Genomic DNA, 24,794 nt, shown 5'->3' with positions numbered 1-24,794 from the left:
AGCTGATTATATAACGATCAGTCCTCGGGAAGCTTTACCAGACGTTGTGTGTATAGATACGGGCTGGTTGACCCTGTGAGCCCCGCGTGACGTGGCTGCTGATGTTACAGCGGCTGTAAACGCCAGCCTCGTACGCGGCTGTCGCATTAGCCATGCTGATCCCGCCGCCGGCATTGACGTGTAACTCTGTGGCCGGTCGCCGGGCAGGACCGGCCGTGGGCCGGCGCCGGCGTCGGGCCGTTCCCTGAACCACTCAATCTTGGCCGGCGCGTCGGCTCCCTCCCACTGAGACCCACGGGCCCGCTGCAGCCCGGCCGGGACGCGCCGGAGAGCCCCTCTCTCAGGGGTCGTGGGAGAGACGCCCGGTCCGGCAGGAATTCCACTCCCGGCGGCAGGCTGGCGGCGGAGCTGCTCTCTGGGATCCGGCAGCTCGCCGCAGCGCTGCAGCTCCGTCTCTCCTTCATTTAGCTCCAGTTTGGACTGCTGTCTGTTTGGACTCCGGAGTTGTGGTGCCTGGGTCGGCGGAGCCCCGTCCGGCGGTGACTGGCGGCGGCGTCCCGGCTGTGCGTGGCCGCTGACCTGGCGCTGGGCGCCGAGCGGCGCTCTCCGGCCGCCACCGGCACCTCTCCGCCGGCCGCTCAGCTGGCTCTGATTGAACAACAGTGACAACGCGGAATGTTCTCATTTGATATACAAAATCTTTAATAGAACGTGCAATAAGGGCGAACATACCACGATGAAATGCGGCCGATCGTCCTTACGGGCACCTTGGCTAAATGAGGGTCGCACCCCGTACATGCAAGATAAAAGGCTGCCAGTATGACTGGTCAGAAGGGGGCCCGCCGGCTCAGTCGCTGCCGGCGGCCCAATCCTGCAGCATGACTTGCCGACCGGCCGGCGCGCCGGCACCGCGGTCGGCCTGCCGACCCGCCTGCCCGGCCGGCCGCCCGGCACCGCTACAACGCACCCGGTCCGCCGCGCCGCGGACGGTCGACGCTCCCGGAGGGGCGCCCGTAAGTGCAGCTTCGAAGGGTGCACATTTTTGACGGTCCAACTTTCGCACCGGACCGATATGGTTTGCTCGCGATGTATGCGATAGCCCGTTCTGTAAAATGTGAGCCCAACAACTCGAGGAATGGTCCCCTGATTCCACGTTCACCCGACAGAAAACTTTCCGTGTGTCATGTCTGTGCAGCCAGTGATGCGTATTTTGATGGCGGATACTGTGACACGACAATGAGCGTGCCTGAACGCGGCGGCGGCCGCTGTCCGTCGGAAAACAAAAAGGCGGCATACCTCGGACCAAAACGGCGACGGCGGCGGCGGCGGCCGTTCGGACCCGCCCGTGCTCCACCGGTCCGCAGTCGCGCTCTTGACCTGCTTCGACAAGCCAGCAATGCGCCGCCTAATTGCCGCTGCCGCGTCTAAAATGCGCCGTTACCGCCGCGGCCACGCCAAAAATGCGCCGTTACAGCGCCGCATTCCAATCTCGTCCAGTGGCGGCAGTGAGAGCGGAGCGCTCCGCTCCGCGAGGCCGCCGCGTTCGGCATTCTCTGATAGCACCGCCTCGCTCTCCCCAAATCCTTACTTCACATCGCGAAGCGCAAAAGAAGTCCTTAATCCGGCTCGGCGTGGCTCTGTCCTCGACGCGGCCGTCGCGGCGCGTCCGCCACCGCCGATGGACGGCCGGCGGCGCCGTGACGGCGACGGGAACCGAGTCGAATTCGGCCCCGGCCGCATACATAATGCGCCGTACCGCATTTATAACGGGTGTTCACACAGCGGCCCGGCCGCCGGAGCCGCCGGCAGCCAGAGGCTCCTCCACATAGTGGACGGAGCCGCCATGGAGGCCAGAGAATAGAGGCTCCGACAGAATGAGTCGGAAGGTGGAGGCTCTAATAAACGGAGCCGGCATGGATGCCAAAGATTCTAGTAGGGCATGGACACTGGATAGTCATAGTTTCTTGTTGACGGAGCCGCAGGAGAAGTTGTTGGATGCCTATGAAAATTACCTAAATATACGGACAACGAGGAGAAAGCGCACATTTACGAAAGAATGCGAACTGACGGAAGTAAAATGTGATAGAAAGATGGTGGAAGAAATAAGCTTGGCCTTGGACGAAGCAATGTGTATGGAGCGCTAATGAGGTGGTTGAACAGCGGGAGGTAGCAGATTGTTGACAAATGACGCCGTTGGAGGGCGAATTACGCAGCGCAGTGGATGGCGCCCTCCTAGTTCAACCACCTGGTCCATTTAGGGGCCACCGACGTGGGAAGTGACGCAGGGAGAAAGGCGGCCGGCACGCAGGTCGTCGCATCTCTCGTGGCTCGTGCCCACACGACAGGGCAGAGGTCAGTCGGACAGGCCACGGCGACACTCCGAACAGAGCCGCACGAGCCGCAGCAGGCGCCTCTCTCCCCGTCTGGCCGACCGCAGGCGTGGGTTTCCTTCCCAGATGCATCTCATCTCAATTCGTCGCCGGCCATGTCGCTCGGTGATCGTGAGCTTAGCGCTGGCACGCTAGAAATGCCGGCAGTTTTAGAGCTTCGAAACGAGCGTTGAGCGTGTCCGAACGACCTGAGCTCGGCACGGCTGGCGCTCTCCACACAGCCGCCGCCGCATGTCCGGGGTCAGAAGTCAAAGAGCAATAGGTCACCCCGGCACCGACGACGCTTGGTCAACACCTGCGCTCATGGGAAAGGTCAGTTCTGGCCGGGGCACGGTACTGGCCGGGCGGTATATACAGATGCGGCTCGGGTCAGGACGAGACCGGCGCGGGAGGAGACACGCTGTATGCATACTGAGTCTGTATTAGAGAGGTCTGGACTGGGTCACCGCGGTCTCTGGTGATCGGTGTCACTGCCGCGGTGCTCGGGTGACACTCAGCTCCGAGTGGCCCACTTACCTGGCCGTATTTGGCGGCGGCGTGCAGCAGGGAGCGCTCGCCCTCTCTGGTGAACAGGCGCTCACGGATCACCGTGTTCTCCACCATCCACTGGATCACGTCTAGCTTACCGCACTGGAAACACGGCGCGGCGGTCAGACACGGAACACAGTGGTCAGACACGGCGCGGTGGACAGACACAGAATACAGAGCACGGACACAGACACAGCGGTCAGACACGGAACGCAGTGGTGAGACACAGAACACAGTGGTCAGACACGGTGCGGCGGTCAGACACAGAACACAGTGGTCAGACACGGAACACAGCGGTCAGACACAGAACACAGTGGTCAGACACGGCGCGGCGGTCAGACACGGAACACAGTGGTCAGACACGGAACACAGTGGTCAGACACAGAACACAGTGGTCAGACACGGAACACAGCGGTCAGACACGGAACACAGTGCAGTGGCTAGACACGGAACACATGGGTCAGACAGGCACGGACACGGAGCACGGACACTGAGTGGTCAGACACGGTCACACACGGCACAGACACAGCGGTCAACTGTGCGTCACGCAATGTAGCGGTCAGCAAACAAAGACACAGCGAGGAGGTCCGGCAGCAGCTAACTAACAGCGGTTCCTCACATCGCACGACAGGTGCGGCACCGAACGAAACGACGCCGACTGCGGCGCGTGTCGCAACTTATCGAAGCCGCATTGAAACCTAATCGGGCCCGCCAACCTGCCGGTGCGGGCCTCTCAATCAGGACTGACAGAAGAATTAAGTGCCGGCAACGAGCCGCTGCTTTCCATACACAGTGGGTGTTTCGAGGGAGACGCAATGCTCCCTTCAACCCGCGGGAGCAGGTGTGCTAGCCCGACCGCAGGTCTGGCAGCGCCACCTCAAGTCTGGCAGCATGACCCAAAATATGATAGCAGGACCTCAAAGGTGACCTCAGCCCTGGCAGCGCGACCCGAGATCTGGCAGCATGACCTCATATCTGGCAGCGTGACCTCAGATCTGACGGCTCCGTGCCGGTTAATGAGCGGTGGATGCCGGGCAGCGCCGGTCACCAGCCAGCTTAGCATAGTTCCATCATTACCCTGGAGATGGTCGGATAGAGCGTGCTCCGAATTCCATTCCGGCGGCGCGGCGGGTCGGGTCCGGACGGCTGAGGGCCGCAAGTCAGCACTGTTGGGCCAGGTCTGCTGTCCGATCCAACGAAAACGGACCGGCCGACGGACCAATCGACGACCGTTCGACAAGCTTACCGACAAACCGACAAACTGACAAACTGACAAACTGACGAACAGACGGACGGACGGACGGATGGACGGACGGACGGACGGACGGACGGGGCAAACGGGGCAGACAGACAAGACGGACGGGCGGACGGATAGACGGACGGATGGACGGATAGACGGACGGACGGACGGACGGACGGACGGACGGACGGACGGACGGACGGACGGATGGACGGACGGATAGACGGACAGATAGACGGACAGATGAACGAGACAGACAGAGGGACAGACAAACGGGCAGACGGACGGTCGGGTGAACGGGAATTCTGTCGGAACGTTGGAACGTCAAAAGACCTTCCGAGAGACTAAACAACCGACACGTTGACCGTCTGAATTATACCTACAGAGCCACTACATTCAAGGAATAAGTGGTTGCTCTGCTGAACAAAATTCTGAATTAGACATTCTTAAAATGCTTGCATACTGACCTACTTAGATCTTACCAAACAGTTCCAAACGCGCTTGCCGTTACCACCGACACGCTAGATATTTTAGCACTGTCACGTATTACCATCATTAATAAGCATCTTTGTCATCCACTGCATGTCACAAGTCTTAGATGTAAAAAAATGAAATTGATCAGACAAAAAAGCCTTCTAATTATGGTTTGGAGGGAGCCACGATGGCTCAGCAACTGCACACACTATTGATAATCATCCGAAGCTCCAAACGATGGTTTTCCTCGCACCGTGCCATCCTATCCCAACATTATGGCCCTTCACCGCTGGCACCGGCACGACCACGCCGAAATAGCGTCCCTACCCAGGCAACGCGATTTATGGCCAATAAATAAATCATTAAAAACACTACTGCTCAAAGAACTTCATTCATACATTACCAGACCCAGTGAGTTGGCGGATTATTAGGAATTATGGTGCCGTCAAACGCAATTACAACGGTGTCTCGTGTGGCAAAATGGCTAACACCTGTTCAACATAGTCGTACTTTTGAATATATCCATTAACGTTACATAAGGCATTCCTTTGGTAGGGTAGAGTTACCAACAGGAAGTTGCCTCGCCTCACTGTCATAGTAATCTTGCACTGTCATGGCCCAACAGTGCGTGAACGACAGACGCTAATAAAAAAAAAAAATCGCAACAAGATTTCGTCTTTCATATTTTGTGTTTTGTTTATCACATTATAACATATTTTGTTTACATAGAGAATGCATTTGTATCATAGCATCTCATCTAACAAGGAAAGTACACAGGTTGTTCAATGAGTTGCATGAGCAGACATAAAACTGGTAAATAAAATAAAAGTGAGGTAATACTAGAAACCCGAAAACCGTTAGAGGACGCAGCTATAGGTACTCGTAGATTCTGGGTCGCCAGCATCGCACTACATAAATACGAGCACAAAGCGGTACCAGAATAGCACCAAATAGATCTAGCACCTGTCCTGCAGAACACAGTTTAGTACAACTGTACAAGGTGTACTCACCCGAACGGCGGCCACGCTGGGTGTCAGCCCGTGCTTGTTCTCGTCGGCCAGCGCCTCACTAAGCACGTGGCCGCACGTGCCGACCAGCCAGGCCAGCGCCTGCACGTGGCCGCAGGCGGCCAGCACGTGCGCCAGGTTGTTGCCGTGGTGGTCGGACAGATTCCTGATGAGCGTCGGCTCCATGTCCGAGAGGGACGAGCGCTACCGCGGAGGGAGGCGGGGGTCAGCGGGGTAGGGGAGCGAACATCGTCGCAATGTAGATACAGTGCGCTATACACATCGCATATCTTGCAGACACACATTTCAGGCCATGACCTACACAAAAGCCTATGGCCTATCTATAAATTGTATGCATGTGAGACGGAATCCTAAATGTAGTGTTACTGTTGGACTCTGAGACAGCCAGACAGGCATACCAACACATAGCGTCGCACACAGACACACAAACACAAGCTCAGGCAGCGGACGCGCAGTTGCCGGCAGCTCTGGTTAGAACTGCAAAGCGGATTTTTGGCGGCCATCATCCGCACTTTTAGCGGAACGAAACAGATCGGGCCGACGCCAGAAGCGGCTCACTGCGGCGCTAATCCGGGCTCCTACCAGAGCTGAGGCCTGACGCTGCTCGCCGAGGTAGGCGCCGCTGCTCGCCCGCTGCACCTGCGCCTCCACACACACACGGACCGACAGCCGAGTCGGGAGAGGAGAGAATGGCTTACTGCTGCTATATGGTTACATGGCCTTTGGCGGCGTACCTACGTTGACTTCGTGTTGTGTTATGAGTGAAGATGGTTCAGTGTTCGCGAAAACATAACTTTGCATGAAACCGACTTTGAGGTTAGTTCGAAAACGCAACATGGACTCATTCAAAATAGGAGCTGATAACGAGATGACGAGAAAAATAAAACGTCTGCTTCATTTATATAAAAAAGAACGAATTAGAAGCGTCGCGCAAAATTAGTGTCGGTCCTCACTCTCGTCTGGATCTCGCCTGCAGCTCTGGGACCCCGTCCTCCTCCTCCTGGTCGGTCCCCAGAAAGCTCATCAGTTTGGATTGTTTCTACTCACCAGTTCGCTGATGTCACCTCCTCGTGCCACGTCAAAGATGGTTCTGATCCAGTCTGGCGTGCGCCGCAGCTCGGGCGGTCGCCGGCCTCCTTTGATGCGTCCATATAGGTCATCCAGGAGGTCGTCCCGCTGCCGCCCTCCGCTGCCGCCGCCGCCGCCGCCCCCGCCGGCTGGCGGAGTCGGCAGCTTGCCGCGCACGGCAGCGTTGTTGGCCGACTCGGCACGGATGTTGAGGACCGATAGGTCGGGCCTCCGGCTGGGGATCGGCGGCGGCGGGCTGCGGGCCGCCTCAGCCAACAGCCGAGCGATGATCGCCTCTCGATCCAGCGTGGGCGCCGGCGGCGGTCCGTCGCCCTCCGAGCGGCCTCCGCCGCCGCCGCCACCCGACGTCCGCTTGGTGGGCGGCTTGGCGCTCTGTTTGGCGGCGGGCGACTGCTTGGGGGCCTGCTTGGGCGGCTGTTTGGCGGGCGGCGGCCGCTCGGGCGCCTGCGCCAGGCGGCGCGCCTCCGGAGTACGTGCCATCTGGCTGAGCGTGTCGATGATGTTGACCGCGCGCACCTGCGTGGAGGCTCGCCCGGAGCGGGCCGGGAAGTCGTACAGCTTCTCCAGCGCGGCCAGCTCCTTGTCGTCCAGTTTGTACTCTTCCATCACGTAGTCGGCCTGCGACGAGCCGGTCGACTGCGGAGGACGGAGAAACGGGACGCTCGGTCAGAAACTGCTGGGAACGGGGACACGGTGAGCAGCGGAACGGCACAGCCGCTGCTGGGAAAACACAACAGAGGCAGATGACGGCGCACAGACGTGCAGAAACGCGCCGGCCGCGCACGGGTGGCGTCAAACACTCCCATCGCAACGTGGCATGACAGCACGCGCCAACGTGCCGGCCGGACACGGAGCCGCAGGTGGTCGGCTCATTTTTATCTGTCGGCGGTCCTCGGCTCGCCGATCGGCAGAGCGCCGTCAGCGGCGACAGGCCGACCACAGAGCGCGCGCCGAGAAGACACCACCTGCTGGCGACACTGATCCGGCGGCGGCGCCGCTGAAAAATGTCGCCGCCGGTAATGATTTCACCCGACGGTCCCGGCGAGAAATCGCCGATCCCCTGATGGATGCTACCGATGCGGGAAACAATAGAAATGCGCAGCGTCGGCGCCGCTCGCCGCATACGGCGTCGGCGGCTTTCACGGGCCGCATGCTGGGCCAACGCGCTCTGCGGGCGGTCCGACGTGGCGCCGGAACTGTCACGAGCCGAAGCAGGTCGAGATGGACCATCACGGACAGACACGGAAAGTCACGGACCGAGACGGAGCATCACGAAAACATGAAACGCCACAGATCGACCCAGACCGACACGAGCCTTTCCATCGCGCATGACGTTGCTGTCGCCTTGACTCACCTTATTCTTGCCGTAGGGCCTCGCCGAGCAGTTACACGAGGAGCCGTCGGCATCCTTGTCCAGGCAGAGGATGTCGGCGCGGCAGCGGCAGCCGCGGCTCGGAGTCTGGCCCGGCTGGTGCGAGGCCGCCGCCGAGCCGGACGCCTTGGGGACGTGGGTCTGGATGAGCCCCGCCCTCAGACCGGCCGACCGGCGGCCCGTCGTCCAGCCGCCGCCATCGCCTGTCGAGGGAAGGTCACAGGTCAGTCAGAGAGATGCGGCAGGGCGTGCAGGGTGGCACCTGGGTAAGTTAGTGTGGCATGCAAGGCGGGTATAGCGTACCAACACGCCATATGAGATGAGAAACGGGATTGTGCAAAAATGCGAGACTCTATGTTACCCGTTTTAGTGGATGTTGCTTAGCAAGAGAAACGGATAATTGCGCAGCATTCTCTTCACATAAGTAAATCAAAATGGCGATTTGAACCTGTTTTAGATGTGACTATGCCTGCAGATACACATTTCATTCATGGTAGCTGATACAGTTCATTCAAAATAAGTACATTCAAAAATAAAACGTAGCTCTAGCTTTAACATCCGTGTGCTTCTTGGTTTCACTTCTTGGTAACGTTTGAGGGTCAAGCGTACCATGATCATGCCGTGTACATTAAAGGGACCCTCCCACCTTAACATTAGATTTGAGTTGAGATAGCCAAAATGGGGTCCCTGGCTCACAATAACCGGTTTCGGCACTCACAACATCGAGAAACGCCTTAAATCGGAAATATTGAATTTCAAAATTGCAGCATTTTGATTCAGAGGGGCTAATGCATAGGAATACCCCTCTGAATGTGTGACGTCAGCGCTGATATCTAAAGATTTTTAAATGTTTGACTAAAACGTTTTGTAGCACGCGGTGGTATATGCTGCTTTGCGCGCAACAAATGCCGCACTTTCAAATAAAGTCGCTGGGAACAGTGGAGATCCCAAAAAGTAAACAAAAGCAAAAGTCTAATATCTTGAAAACCGGTGAATATTTTTCGATGAAATTTGGTAGATAATCGTTTTTGCTCTTTCTGAACCGAGCGACATCACTTTCATGCCAATTCATTAACTTTTTTGAAGGTGGGAGGGTCCCTTTAAATCGGCACACTTATGTCTACAGAAATGTTTGTGAAATTGGGCGAGATAATCAGATTTCATCCGCCAGGTTTGAATGAAAGGAGAAGATCGCCAAACTCATATTCAGCGCCTCACATTATGTTCGCTTTCAGTACTTGGAAATTAGAAATACCTGCAGAATCACGAGAATCAGATTTACCTGTTTCTAATTCAACTGCATAAGATTATGCTTTATTTGGTCCTCGCCCCTCAAGGGCATGGTTAAACGGTGCAGTATGGGTGACATGTTCAGCCCGAATCAATAATCTGTCGTGTTCGGACCAATAAGTGGATCTGGAAATACGGTGACGGTTATCGGGGTGCCAGGCCCTGTTCGGTATCGAATTATCCGTAATAGTGCACTGTATTCGGCTGTCGTACCGCACCCAGCGCCCTGTTGTCGTACAGTGTAACGATGTTTGCGGCTGCTGTGTGACGGCTGCCCTATGACGGTAAGGCACTGAAAGAATGCCGTACCGTCCGGGACACGTAGGACACTGGAAGAGTGCCGTGCCGTTCACTGCGTACGGTGCCGTAGTGTCGTACCGTCTGAGCCACGTGCCGTACCGTCCGAGCTCCTCCGTGCCGTACCGTCCTCAGCCGCGGCCGGCGCGGCCGGCGGTCTCTCCTCTCGGCCTATCGTGCCGCCCCGCCTTAGGCCGCTGACGGCAGATCCGCCACGCAGTGTCGTGGCACCCGCACATCCATCGCATCGGTCATCAATCGCATTTCGCAGCGCCGAACCGAATACCGCCCCGCAACACAGATAACCGGCGCCTGAATAATTTATCGCCATTAATGGGGGTTAATTATACATTGAAGGCCTGTCTGGCCGGCGCTCGGCTAAAATAGGAGCCGTACCGGCCGCGGGGTCGGCGGGGTTCATTCCAGACCCAGCTGTGAAAGCGCCGCCGGCGCGGTCCGTATGGTCCTGCGCGACTCCCCGCGGCCCGCGGCGGCGGCCGCTGCAAATTCCACCGCCGCCCCGCACCAATCGGGGAGTGAACGGGGCCCTCAGCCCAGGATGAGCTGCGCCAGAGCAGAGTCACTACGACTGGGATATAGAATGGCCTGAACGATGGCATATATTTTGTATGAGTGTAGATGGTAGACTCTTATAAAATACATAGGTATATGCAGAACGTTAAGCAGAGACCCGAGCTTTGGGCTAATTAGGTAGGCACTGAGATTCCCAGCTAGTCAGTCCAATACAGAAACGAGTCCCTATAAGGACGACATGCTGAGCTAATAGGCCTGTATTTATTCATTGACATCAAGCAGAGGTGAATGAACGTGTGTGTTTTGAGCGTGTGAACAATCGAATTCCACATCAAATGTAGGACATAGCTCGCATATTTGTCTCAACTATTATCTTTTCGTGACTCCTGCACATTTTGATCCATTTAATTTTCCAGACATGGTTCGATGCCTTCTGGCTGCCTGCACCCAGGAGTGTGATAAGGGGTGCTCCTCTCCCCTCACCGTCTCCCCGATGCAGCCCTGCTGCAGCAGGTACGCGGTGGCCGGCCGGTGGACCCACTGCCCTGCTGCCGTGGTCCAATGGCGTGGGAACGGCCAAGTGCGTCATCAAGTGACGCCACACCTCCTGATATTCTGACGTCACACCTCCGCAGTTGTGTGGCGTGCCCAGTTTAATGCCGAATGGCGTCCATAAAACGCGGCATTCAGTGCGGTATCACAGCATACCGGCGGCCGCCGCCCGGCCCCAGCGAGATTACTGGGCAGCGCGGTCGCGTGACCTATCCAGACAGGGAAAAGGATGGATCGTTTTCGAAAAGCGTCGGCTCCGTCTGAGGCCGCGGTCGGCGGCTGGTGGCCGCTAAGGAGCGCCGGTTGGCCGCAGTTTCCCGGACAAGCCGCGCTTACAACTGGAGCAGCACGGGGACGACACCGAGGGTTGTTCGCGGCGGCACTGGTGGCTGTCGCGACGTGCATGTGAGCTGTTTTGGAACAGTATGTCGTGTTTTATTTGGAGCGAGGATACAAAACGATCAGGGTGAAACTTTTGGCTATTAAGGACATCAATGCTCAATTTCAAATTACTTGGTTGGTTGGATGTTCAAGACGATGCTGTTGGATGCTTCAGACAATATTTTTTCGCGACGATTGATTCCTAAGTAGGCGATATTACTGACTGCTCGAGGCGAAAGCTATCTGTTCGGAACAGTTCCACTATGACACACCTGGAAAACACGATTGTGTCTCTCTGGAATGGCAGAGACTCAATTGTCTTCATAAAGGAGAAAGTAGGCAAGGTGGGAATCTTATCATAAGCCATGCGAGGAACAATTGGTTTAACCACCACCTCCACACATTCAATTGATCCCAAGGGTTTTACGTCTTACCGTAGTGCGACACGAAGACGGATGAGAAACATCAATCCTCGTTTAGACCTCTAAGCTCATAGAAAGCTGCATTGCCACTTCATGAAATCATACATAAGCTAACAAATTTGCCTAAGTCCCTTCTTGGCTCACTGATATTTGGCTGAGGCTCGTCGACATTTTAAGATTTTGCTCTTCCATTCATATATTATACCCATCGACCCAATGGAAGCGATACGCAGAATGTTTTTCATCCATCAGCGAGCGCAGTATGTAGTTCGCATTCTTCGCGGCTCGTTGGCTTCATCACCGTCTGCTGTTCAATCAAACGTAAACAATGGGAGCGCTCCTAAATAGGATCCATTTGTTACGGAGCGTAAATAGTGCATCCGTTTTCCCGATCAGGCCAGCGTGAGCGATGGATCGTGGGTGCCCCGGGACACCTGCCCCCTCAAATTGTTAATTTGGCTGCGAGATCAGATGAGGCGATCTGTTCCGTCGTTACCAAACGACCTGATGCATCATGTCTTGACATCAGCCCAGATTGGTGCAGTCTGGAGTGGTCTGGCAGTTTCACACGACATGGTAAGGTATTGGCAGACAAACAAACGCACGTCTTGTATCGGCAGGCGAGTGACTTATTACTCGCTGAAAACTACCGGTACCGGCGCAATGGGTATCCATTTGGCGATGTCCATCATTTTTTATATCATTTAGGGTTCCATTGCACATGAATTCTAATAGTTCAGTAGACAAGGCTGTCAAGTGGCAAGTCAATGAATAAGTACCTCACCACTGACCAATCGTACCATAGCCGACATAGCGTAAAAGAGTGAATTACTTTACTTTCCATTTAGACAGGCTGGTTACGTGAACAATACCAGCAGCACCATCGAGCTGCTAACAATGGAAACAATTGCAAGGTGGGCACTGGGCATAACGATCCTCCACTCACGAAGAAGACTTTGAGGTAGGCTAAAAATATTTTTAAGTCACATAAAATGCTTAGCTCAATTGTAGCTGATTTACATCGACATTGAATATCCACTTTTGTGAGCTAAATGTGTGTTATGTTTTTTATAATATCGTTAAGAGTTAAACACCGTATCCCGTATCAGTGTTACGGCGGACTAGGTGTATTTAATTGTGAACCAATTATAGTGATGCTGATTCAATCCTCGCTCTAACATTGGGGTAAAAATGGTAACCCGTCTTACGGGGCACGGGCTTATGTAAACAGGAATGCAGGAACTATGACGAGGCTGGTAAAGACGAGCATTTATCGAGAAGATAAATTGATGAGTCTTCTGCCGGGTTCAACAAGTACTTGCCGGGCAAGATCTGCTATATACGCATTATACACTATGCATCTGCTACCGTGCCAGTCTGACACTGTAAATTATGATTTTAGGAAGGATGCAACAAACAAGCTTTATTCCTGCCTCCAAGCTCCAGTGGCGTCAGACACAGTGCTGGAATAGCAGGCATCCGGTAACTACTATAGAAGCTTACGAAGGCATATCGCAGACCTCAGGTAACATATGCCATGAATTTTTGGCTCGGTCATAATTTGCATCCGCTTTGTGATTCCACTCTGGTCTAGTTAAAATTACATGTAGCCTGTCCGCGGCCACAGATAGCACTGCCTGGCGACATTGATCAACATTCGCAGGTGGTGCTGCTGACAGTTCCATCAAAGGACGTTCACGCTCGGCACTCGGCTGTGGTCCGTCACAGTCAGAGAGGAGCACTCACACAGGTGAGACGGGGAGCCGCAGCCCCGTCCCACCGCCACGAGCCGAGGACAGCTGGCGGACAGTCCTCAGCAGCAGGTGAATCAACCAGCCCAAACGAGCCGGCGGCCCACGTGCCATATGGAATTATCCTTATCTGTTCGTAAAAGGAATCCGGCTTGACATTTACCGCTGTGTAAGCCATTGTAAAATAAGTAATCTTAAATAATGAAATATTCATAAAAACCGGCTAGTCGTGTTTTTCAGCCAGGATATGCGAGCCGAGACGATGTTGTGCAGCGATGGTACGCAGACTTCTGGAAAGACTTATCGCGGGATAATAAAATGGCAGTTATAGCTGCAGTAATCTGCGGAAGGGGATGGGCGTAATGACTCCCTCAGACCAGGTGCTATCCCTCTCTGAGTGATGTACGTAAAAAAACGCCAATGATTTTCGTCAATAATTTGATATTGTCAAATATGTCAAATGTGTCAAATATTCTAAAATTATCCAAAATTGCATTACTGACATAGGAGAGATACACCAACAGTCTAGACGGTTTCCCTACTTCTGGATCTAGGTATCTATACCATAATTCAATATTCATTGAAGGCGTCGCAGCTGTAAATTTAGCTTCAGGGTATATCGGGCCTGACGCATCGAACGGGATGAGATAAAGTTGAACCCACTCATTGAAACTTAGCAGGAAGGTATCCGTTAATGATGCCTACATGATTAACATGTTAGCGGTTATGCGACTCGTTTGCTATTGCACCTTGCAAGCGGAACTGTGACGCTATGAATGTTATGAGTTTTGTTACCCAGAAATGTGGCCATTGCAACTGCTTCGAATTTTTTACCATGTAGCGGTTTACATAGCCTTGCACGTGGCATAGGCACAAATGAAGGGACACTTACGTGTTACAGGCGTCTTTTTTCTTGTATGCAGAATACAAAATGACAAATTTTAGTTGAACAAATTTGAAGTCTAGTGCTACCAAGCTCATAATGGGAAGGGACGAGCTGCCCGTAGTCTCCCTGAAGTATCTTTACGGGTGCTGAAGTGCCCGTCTCTCTACTAAAGACTTTGGTCCCGGGTCACCGGTCGGGAAGAGAGGAGAGCTGTTCTTTAGGCTTTGCGCAGTGCGCACCAAATTACGAAATGCAATGACACCAATACTGGGGCGCGAGCGCATGCTGTCGGGTTTTTCCCTACAGCAGCGCTAAGATAAGATGTTGAAAATGTTGCATTCATTTTGGCGTAAGCCCTAAATGCTGAAAGGCAACGCTTATGAGCACTGATAATCTGGATATATCCCGGAAAACACGACCGGTCGTAACACACTCATTGAACCGGTAGCGATCTCTCAATGTCTGGATCGGGTCTTAAATTGTCCTGTCGTGCCGGGCGCCACTGAAATCTCAGTGTATCTCCTGTTGTGTGGTGTGCCGGGAGCGAGGAGCCGCGCGCCGCCGGCTGTGCAGTAAAACCAGTCGGTGCGGGCCGGGACCGGGCCACGTGCGGCTGCCGAGACGGTCGGCCTCCACTCACCGGTGCTCTCCTGCAGGCTGAGCGCCGCTCGGTGCGGCACAGTTCCGTGTCGGCGCACACAAACACACACACACTGGGGGCGGCGCGGCGGCTGGGCGGCACTGGTGGCGCGGCGCGGCGCGGCCGGCGCGGGCTACAGAGGACGACTGTGCGCACCGCGCGCCGCCGCGCCGCCGCCGAGCCGCCGCGCTGCCGGCCGGCGGCCGTGGAGCCACATACCGACCGCGTCAGCCGAGGGCGCCGGCCAAGGCTGCTGCCGGTCGGTCGGAGCTGCCGCCGCTGAGGTCCAGCCCGCCCCGGACGGTCCGACGGCGCCGGCTCTGACCTGGCGTGACACGCACTTCTCTGCAGCACCTCCTCTCTACCCTCCGCCCTCCCTGTGCTCTGTCCTCCCTCTCTGCTCCATCAACTCTGCCCTTTTTTGAACCATGCCTTCCCCTGCTTCATTGTGACTTTTGTCACTCATTTTCCTTCTGTCCGTCCTTCTCTTTACCCTTCCCCAATCTCGTCCCCCTAATCTCGTTTCTACCCTTGCTCCATTTAGCTCTTATTTTTAATTTGTCCCGGCCTGCTTACATCCTTCTAATATGCATTCGATACATTAGTGCATCTGTTAATTATCCGCTATAACTTTTTATGGTAAGTGGTGTTTGAAGTGGAACAGTTTATTTGCTTATCATGTTTATCATGCATACCTACATGTAGCGAATGCTGGTTTATATTCAACTGACTTTCAGCATATATAGGTACTCCTTTAGAACGAGCTAATTTTAGCTTGATAAATTGCAGGTCAATGGTAAATGGCTCAAACTTCTTATAATTTATGTATTACTCTCTCTCTCTCTCTCTCTCTCTCTCTCTCTCTCTCTCTCTCTCTCTCTCTCTCTCTCTCTCTCTCTCTCTCTCTCTCTCTCTCTCTCTCTCTCTCTCTCTCTCTCTCTCTCTTTCTCTCTCTCTCTTTTTCTCTCTCTCTCTCTCTCTCTCTCTCTCTCTCTCTCTCTCTCTCTCTCTCTCTCTCTCTCTCTCTCTCTTTCTCCCTCATAATCTTTCTTGAACATATCGGGCTGATAAAAATGTCATATGTTGCACCGTCAGACCTCATAATGCACCAGAATCAGGGCAAACCTCCAGGATCCTGCAGACAAACAGAAAAGCCAAAGAATTTCTAAAGATCAAAACCAAAAATTTCCACCATAAAGAACACATTCCAACAACAAAACACGCTTTAATCGTCCCACTGTGCGCCTAGTTTTAAGTTCGGACTCCCAAATCACCTTATAAGACACATTCTTCCGATAGAACACACTCCTCCCACTGATCTCTAAATGCAGCTCTCACCACTAGACGTCCCAGCGACCGCCCTGTCTCTGTGAATTGTGGAACAGTCCATCCATTCTCGGCGGAACCTCGTAAAATTGGTAAACATAGCGAGGTGTCACACCGGGCGACCCGCGCGCCGCACCGGTCGGCTGCGTTGCGCCACAGGCTCGAAGAGGAGGCATTGTTTGTGGGGGTTGTGTAATGATGCGGTTCGGTGATACCACCAGACAGTCGCGCCGCCCAACCCTGACGCAAACTGGGCTCACTTTCTTCTCTTCCCTCTCTGTTTTGGTATTTTAACAATGGCTGTGTGGCTACTTGGGTCGTTTTACTTCACCCAGCAGCCGACTGTTTTAAATAGTAAAAAGTTTATTTGTGAGTGTGCGAGCCTCCAGCAACTCCCGGAAGTTAGCAGTTGGGCACGTTTTGCCGTTGATCGGGACTCACCTGTAGATAGAGGGTCCGCAGATGACGCCACCGAGGAGCCGGCGCCCGTGGCCGGTCTCTTTCGCAGCGAATTTGACTGGAAATTCATCTGCAAAGAAGAGAACAGTGGTGTTAATATGCGTGGAGTGGGTCGTGGTAGCATGCATATTAGGGTGGCACTTAGCAATAGGGTGAATTTTATGTTTTCCGATTTTTAGGCGTGCGGGTAGTTTTCTGGTTCCATTCCCGTAAAAAATAATATGTGCAAAATGATTTTGAAAAATATTGATATTTAGGGGTCGCGAATTGAGGTCAAAGTTGACATTTTTGGGGGAAAAATCAACTTTTTGGAAACTGCTTTAAACCTATTTGGAATGACATATGTGGTCATTAAGCGTCATTTCCGACGTATTTTGACCTTTATTTGTATAACAATTGTTTATCCCATCACTTCCGGCCGATCGTAGCCACTCCAGGTCAGGCCAAGACAGGTCTGATCTGGGCTGTTTTACCCATGTCAGGCCTGTTTTGGCCTGCGACCGGTGCCTTCTCACAGTGGAGGTCATATCCTCCATATATCCTCTGATTATCCATCATATATATCCTCTGATTAGTGTGAGGAGTGACCGGTCTCCCTTGTTCCAAAGGGAGGACGAGCCCCACGGTTCTATCGGTTCTTGAGACATGCTCCTTTTCTGTCGAAGAGAATGTGAAGAAGTTGGAGTCAGCCTATCGTCGGCGGGCGAAAGCAGAGGCGAGAGTGTGCATTGAGCTTCACTGGTTTATTGTGCTTTCGGGATGTTCTTCCGTGGGCGCTTCTTCCGACTCTAGTGTCAGTGCCAGCAACAGACTTACCCGGCCGTTGCGGCGCACACACGAAGGGAACGTCTTTGACGATGGCTACCATGAGAGAGAAACGTCGACGCACACTCCCAAGCGCATGCGGGCGAGCGGACGTCTCTAACAGTGAACTGGCCTCGACCGGGCCAAACTGCCCAACCGTAATGTGTGAAGAACACGTGAGCCTGTTATCAACTGCGGCATGGAACTTCTGATACGACTCCGGCTGAACCGCGAATCCTGAACCGCGAGAGAAGGAGCGTCGACCGATTCTAGGTCCTGGTGATGGGGGGGGGGGGGGAGGGATTGGGGTGGCCAAGCTCCTCGCCGTTCCCAACCTCCCCTCCATCCAAGCACAGGAGGCCATGCTCACAGCGCTGGGGGGCTAGGAACTGGAGAAGCAGAACTGCGGCCTTTTGCTTCGACGCCACGACGGCGAACAGCATGCTGGTGAACGGTACTTTAGCCCTTATCGAGCAGAAGCTGGATCGGCCCGTCTTTCAGCTGGCCTGCCGGCACCACGTGTAAGAGCTGGGCCTAGAGAAGGCCTTCTCCACCTGCCCTAGAATCTCGAGCGGCCTCTACATCCGGCTGTTTAAGAGGTTCAAAGGCGGGTGGGAGTTCATACTTCATTGACAGGATCACACCGGTGGCGTTCGCCGTCGACGACGTTCCGGAGTGGGACGACCTGTTGCTCAGCTTCCATCGCTTCCATCGCTGGACTATGCCTAGCTCCGGGAAGACTACCGAAAACTTCTGAAGCTCTGCGTAATTGCTCTCGGTGGAGTTCCAAGCACGGCATCCGTTTCTCCGCCTCAGAGTACTCCACTGAGTTAGGTGGATGGCAAAGACCATCTGCACTATGGATGCCTTCCTCTTCAGGGAGCGGCTCCGGCTGACGGCGGCCGAGGCCCAGGTCATCAAACGCTGTGCGCTGTCCGTTGCCTGCAAGTTTGCCGCCGCCGCCGCCGCCTGGTTTGGGACTATATTGCCATTGCGCCGGCTCTGGACCTGACCTTCGTGAACTCGTTCTGCACCTACCCCGACAAGGAGCTGTCGAAGGCGACAGTCCCGGTCTTCGGCCGTCACCTGTAGTACTTGAGTGATCGGCTGCCTGGTGACTCTGGAGCTTTTAGACCCCGACCCTCGGGCTCAATCAAGACATGGTGCGGGCAATAGACTTGTAGGAGAGGGAGGACCCTCCCCATAAGTCCTTAGTGGACACTGAACGCCGCTCTCGCGACCGAGACCTTGGTGAGCTTCCTCACATCGTCGTTCAAAAAGCTATCAAGGATCCACGACCTGGACGCGGGGCTCATCATCAATGACCAAGGCCACTGGGAGGACAGCAGCTACCAAACCGCAGCTCGTGTAGTCCGGGAGCTGCGGTTGGTGAATGACTTTACCAGACGCGGCATGGCGCTGATGTAGGACTAGCACTCATGAAAGACAAAGATTAGCGTCAGTTCTTCCTCCATGCCGTTGAAAAGATCACAGAAAACGCTAACCTGACACCCGAAGATCGACTGCAATTGCTAACCAGGCTACAAACAAAGTGATCTGGGTGCCCGTTGCCCATGATACCCCTCCCTCCAATGAGGCGCCAATAATCTACTAGAGAGGAGGAACTTGAGTAGTGGAGTACATAGACCAGCGTTCTGGTGTGACCGAAGCTGCATGAAATATCAAAAAACAATATGAAAATGACTAGGAAATGCCTCATTATCATCCGATTACAGCGTAATAGGAAAGTCAGAAACGATTCTAATGATATTGAAATCTGCCACCAAAATTCGAATTTTGACCTTGATTCGCGACCTCTAAACATCAATATTTTCCCATAAAAATTTGCCTCCCTTATTTTTTACGGGAAAGGAACTGGAAAACCACCCGCACGCATTTAAAATCAAAAATTGATTTTTAAGTGCCACCCTAATGCATATCAGATGAAGAAAAACAAACAGCTCACTGAACAAGTTCCTACAACTAACGTTTAAAAAATTAGCGCTCAAATAACTCGGGCACAACTTCCGCGCTCTCTTTTGAGCTATTGGAAACAGGGTAGTGAACTGCATCTCGAGTCATATCATTATATGACATCACTGAGGTCATTTGTTTATTTGTTTATTTATTGGCATAGCGTCCACAGGCAAAGCCCCACTTACGGATGCCGTCGCACACTGACAATAACAACCACTCACACACACTGGATGGAAATAAATATGAATGATAACACTGATCAAAATCCAAATAAATTAACAAGATGGCAAGAGCCTAAAAGTAAACCGACAGGCAACAGCCTAAGAATATAGAAGACATGAGCAAAAGCCTAAGAGAATATACAAGTATAGGCACCTGGCTAATGAGCGAGGCTAAAAGTACATATACTGACATATATAGTACATATATACATATATATACTGACATATAAAAGTACATATATACTGACATGAGAAATCCCCTAAAAGTTAACAGCACAGGCAATAGCCTGAAATCTTAAAAAAGTGTAGGTATAAGCAAGAATGACAGTGGATGAAATAAAAAGACAAAAAAGACGAAAAATGAGCGTAGACAATGACAATGAGAATAAAACCGGTAACGGCTAGTTGCTACATGAGGAGCTACATCAGTGACCTTAGGCTAAGTATGTTCCCTGGTCGTCAGCAAATTTGGCTATCTCCGACCTTAGCCTGCAGCTAGGCATAAAGAAATCAGCGTCGGGGCTGCTGTGGACAAGCGAGTTCACGTGCTGGGGAAGACGAATCAGAAATCCTCGCTTCACAGTGTCCACTCTTCCGCGCGGCACATGAAAGAGCTCGGGACGGCGCGTGCGACGGCCGGGTGCCGATAGAGAAAACATGGCCAAGATGTCGGGACAGTCCAAGCGACCACTGAACACGGAGCGCATGTAGTTGATGTCACACTGTGTGAATCGTGACCTCACTGATTCGCAGCCGAACAGTTTAAGCAGCGATGCATAGTCGAGTGAAGGGCACCTCGCCTGTGTCCCAGGTCATAAGAACTTTCACCAATAACTCAGCGGATCAAATTTATATGAAGAATCGCGACAGACAGCTAGGAGCTCAGCATAAAATGTTGCTTAGAAAATATGGGATACGATATTTCCAGGCAGCTCTTTAACCCGCGCCCCACTGGGGTCTGCGTATAACACGCCCTACTGGGGGGGCTATTCATAGCCCCCCCCCCCCTCCTAACTCCGAAACTACTGGGCCGATCGTCAAAATTCAAACGGCGTCTGATAGCCCCGGAAAAACTGTCGAGCGAAACCTAATTTCATTGACCTCGAGGTCACCGATGACGTCACAGGTCAGGTCAAAGTAAAAATTATTAGCATTTTGGCTTCGTCACGTTTTGGGCTCTGGCCGCCGTCTTACAAGTCAGATCAGGCTCATTTTTGGTTCACACACTCGTGAACAGATGCTCTAGATACTCTGAGGGTACCAAACTTGTACTTTGATTTTCAGGTCAAGGTCAGGTCATCATAGGTCACGAAAATATTATATCATCCGTCGGTCACGTGACACATGTTTTATGGTCCATTTAGGCCAAACATTTCGAATTTGATGTCGTCTGTGGCATTCGAGGTCATTTTGAGTCAAATTTAGCTTAGGTCAGGTCACTTTTAGGTCAAAAAAGGTCAAATTTTGAAGTTAAATTTTTTCAACAAAAAAGGTGTCTATTGGATGCAGTTTTAGCTCAGGAACACGATGGTGCTATTTATATTGGCGTACGATGTCAAATTCGTGCTGAAAAATTGATTTGAAAAATTAATAATTGTTAATTTTTTGCAATAATTCGTATAACTTGGCCATTTTTGACGATATTTAGCTAAAACTTGCTAGAGTTAGTCATAATAATGCGTTCTATCACATATATTCCGGTTTTTTCGAAAAATCAAAAGCTTTTTGAAAAAAATGTAAAAATATAAATTTTGAATTTTATTATGTTAAATTTTCGAAATTTTCAAAATTTTGAAAATCCGAGATAGCAGTTTGATAGCGCAGTCTATTCTGAGTCCTCTCATGCAAAGAAATTGGATCTCGCTTAAAAACTGAGCTCTTGGGAGCGATTGCTGTGGTTCAATGTTTTGCGTCGAAATCGGCCGAACATGACGTCACTCTGACGTCATTTCCGGCCGACCTATGGTAGGTACGAAGTTCAAATTTTGACACAAGGTGTCAAATTGATGCAGCCGAAGGTACTGAAAGTTTGGCGTCGATACGTCAAGCGGTTTGGAAGTTATTGCAGAAAAACGAGAGGGGGGGCTATAAATAGCCCCCCCCAGTGGGGCGCGGGTTAAGAGCACAGGGTTCGACCTTACCCCAGGCTTGAGGTTAGCATTCAAATTTATTTTTTCTTATCAAAAGCAGGTAAATCGACGCGTTTGATCATGGTAACATTATCAACGCAATTGTTCTACCTTCTTTCAGGACGAAGTTAAAGCTTCTTACACACAACAAGGCTGATTTTGGAGTCGTAGCCTGATCTGACGTCATTGGTTGGTCTCAGAGAAAACAGCAGCGGAGAAGATCGTTCCCGACCTCCTCTCGCCCGAGGTATGTGTAGAAAACCAACAGGGCTGGCGATCATTTCGCTAAAACCTTTTTAACTCCACCTCACAGAGCATACGTCATCATAATCTATTCAAGCATTAAATTATTTAAAAAAACTATATCTTCACTTCATCCTTTCACCATAAGGTAAGAATTAAAATAGCCCTAGCATTAGCGCTTAATTAACCTGATCAAAAATAGAAACATGTTTAATTTCAGAGTATGTCAGACGTTATTTCTGCGCTACACGGCACTAGTGGTGTTGTCCTTATACGCAGATTAGTTGGCGAGTCTGGCACACCGGACTGCGTTGCGACATCACTGGATGCGGCCGTCCCGCGGCCGCCGACCTACGGAGACTGCAACGCAACACACGCACGCAACCCAGGGGATATGCTCCTGTGCGGACACGCAGTCTCCACGACCAATGCGCGAGGTAACCTCGATATGAGTGTACCTAACGAACGATAGATTCGTTCAAATGCTCGCGTGTATCAAGCAGGATACACTGCTCGATAAAGGAGCACCGTTTCACTGGTGGAACGATAGACACATTCCGCTGCTCGCGTGTAAGATGCGATGTGTAACCTGCTACTTTCCCGCATCGTTTGTGGTCTTTGAGCCACGTCACAAAGGCTGTTCTAATCTTCAGTGGTAATTGTGCAATGTTCAGGCATCCATGAGAAGATCTAGGAAATGCGTTATCATATGAGAGTGAATAAACTGTGTGAGACCATGTGTCATATGAAAGTATTATTTCCCTGTAAGTAGCTTACATTTTGTATAACGATGAAAACGCGGTGTAGCCATCTGTGGCCTGTGGGGATACTTTCCTGTTCTAAGATGCAGTCTCCTCTCGACGCTGGGATGCCTTTCTATTCAGGCATGCAGTCTCCGGTGCAAAACACTCGACATGTGCTAGTGATGCAAATATCAGCACAAGGGACGGACACCGGGTTGTGTTGGCTCTCTGTTGTGTCGAATCTGGGTAGGCACTGCGTGCTTGTTATCCCAAGGGCTTCCACATTAGGTATATGGAAATATAATTTCCATTCACGGCAAGTTGTCTCCCAACCATTTTTGGTCAAAAGCCGTAGGGCGTGTTGTGCAGGAATAAAACATTGTCATGTTTCCATTGATGCTGTAATAGTGTCCAATATCCATCGGATGGTTCGTAGATGATAACTAGACCGAGGAAACTGAGAAATGAGTCACACGTAGGGTCCATTGTCCTCGTGAAGAGCGCCAAAGGGCTTTTGGTGTGACAAAGTGGACACTCAAGTGACCTTGAGTGGGAAGCTAGCGTAACTTTGATGCTTACATAACTCGCGAGAGCTTTGAGTGGCCATTGGAACACATTTCGATGAGTGTACTCTTCACTCGAATAGTTAAAGGGACCCTCCCACCTTAACATTATATTTGAGTTGAGATAGCCAAAATGGGGTCCCTGGCTCACAATTACCGGTTTCGGCACTCACAACATCGAGAAATGCCTTAAATCGGAAATATTGAATTTCAAAATTGCAGCATTTTGATTCAGAGGGGCTAATGCATAGGAATACCCCTCTGAATGTGTGACGTCAGCGCAGATATCTAACGATTTTTAAATGTTTGACTAAAACGTTTTGTAGCACGCGGTGGTATATGCTGCTTTGCGCGCAACAAATGCCGCACTTTCAAATAAAGTCGCTAGGAACAGCGGAGATCCCAAAAAGTAAACAAAAGTAAAAGTATAATATCTTGAAAACCGGTGAATATTTTTTGATGAAATTTGGTAGACATTCGTTTTTGCTCTTTCTGAACCGAGCGACATCACTTTCGTGCAAATTCATTAACTTTTTTGAAGGTGGGAGGGTCCCTTTAACCCAAAATATGCCTCGGGCGATGTCGCTGTGCGTCAACGTTTTCTCAAAGCGTATTATCGCTTCATCGAAACCGATTGGTCAAGTGACACAGTTGTGGCAGACAACATTTAATATGCCATAATATAATCGCATCGTTTCTCATGAGAACACGTCGCATCGTATGTATGGTATCGTAAGATCTATATTTACCACCAGATTCCCGCGCTGTCTCTGTTAGCCAGAAGCGTCGAGTCATGTTTAGACACTAGGCTCTCACGGACTGAGGCAGAATCGATAATACACCGGCTAAGAGAGCGGAAGAAAGCCGCCTGTCATGGCTGGGAGAAAACTCCGCCATCTGCACGAGCGTGGCGCTACTCGCCGGGTGGCTCTACTCACCGTTTGTCGGTCCGGGGTGAAAGGTGACCACCATCAATTCCCCGTGGACGTCGCTGTCCTCGGCTCACGCACGGGGGCCATCACGCGCTGCCGATACTCAGTCCACTGCACAGGCCGCCGGCCGCCGCAATTACCACCGATTCGGCACGTAAAGCCACAATTTCTGGTCAGATTTATCACGTCGTTGCTAGTGGGCCCGCCCGCCGCACTCTGCGCCCGCCGCCATCACTGTGCCGGCCGCGCGGCGCCGTCGCTGGGTGGCAGCACTGTCGCAGGTGGCTGGGAGGGCCCGGCGCGGCGCGTCAGCCGGCCGGTCGGGGGCCGGTCGGCCGGCCGGCCTGCCCGGCGCCGCGCCGCCGCCGCCGACCGGCCGACGGCCTGCGACTCACGCATACCGCTCCGAACGGCGGCCCCGGAGCTGCCGTCGGCTGTGGTTCTATTCCAACATCCATATCGACGGCAGGGCTGTCGAAGCCGACGGCACGGGTGGCGCCGGCTCACCCCGCCGGAGCCGCCG

At 52.4% G+C, this 24,794-nt stretch overlaps 1 protein-coding gene across 2 annotated transcripts in view; it reads right to left on the bottom strand.

Annotated features, from left to right (window-relative positions):
• Positions 1–24,493, bottom strand: part of LOC122370120 — a 32,118-nt gene extending 7,625 nt beyond the window's left edge. The window contains exons 1-6 of one of the 2 annotated variants that reach the window (XM_043345394.1): positions 24,278–24,493; positions 16,642–16,729; positions 8,104–8,324; positions 6,708–7,385; positions 5,643–5,843; positions 2,907–3,020 (exon numbers count right to left, since the gene is read on the bottom strand). In XM_043345394.1, coding sequence (XP_043201329.1) covers positions 2,907–3,020; positions 5,643–5,843; positions 6,708–7,385; positions 8,104–8,324; positions 16,642–16,729 — 1,302 coding nt within the window. In that variant the 5' untranslated portion in view covers positions 24,278–24,493. Of the gene's footprint in view, positions 1–2,906; positions 3,021–5,642; positions 5,844–6,707; positions 7,386–8,103; positions 8,325–14,874; positions 15,773–16,641; positions 16,730–24,277 lie in introns of those variants that run through there. The other variant, XM_043345395.1, reaches the window with a different exon arrangement.
• Between the last annotated feature and the right edge of the window lie 301 nt (positions 24,494–24,794).

The sequence above is a fragment of the Amphibalanus amphitrite genome, unplaced genomic scaffold (genome assembly GCF_019059575.1).
Source record: "Amphibalanus amphitrite isolate SeventyFive unplaced genomic scaffold, NRLGWU_Aamphi_draft 001101F_arrow, whole genome shotgun sequence".
NCBI classification, from domain to species: Eukaryota; Metazoa; Arthropoda; class Thecostraca; order Balanomorpha; family Balanidae; genus Amphibalanus; species Amphibalanus amphitrite.
This window is presented reverse-complemented; position numbering and strand designations above follow the sequence as displayed.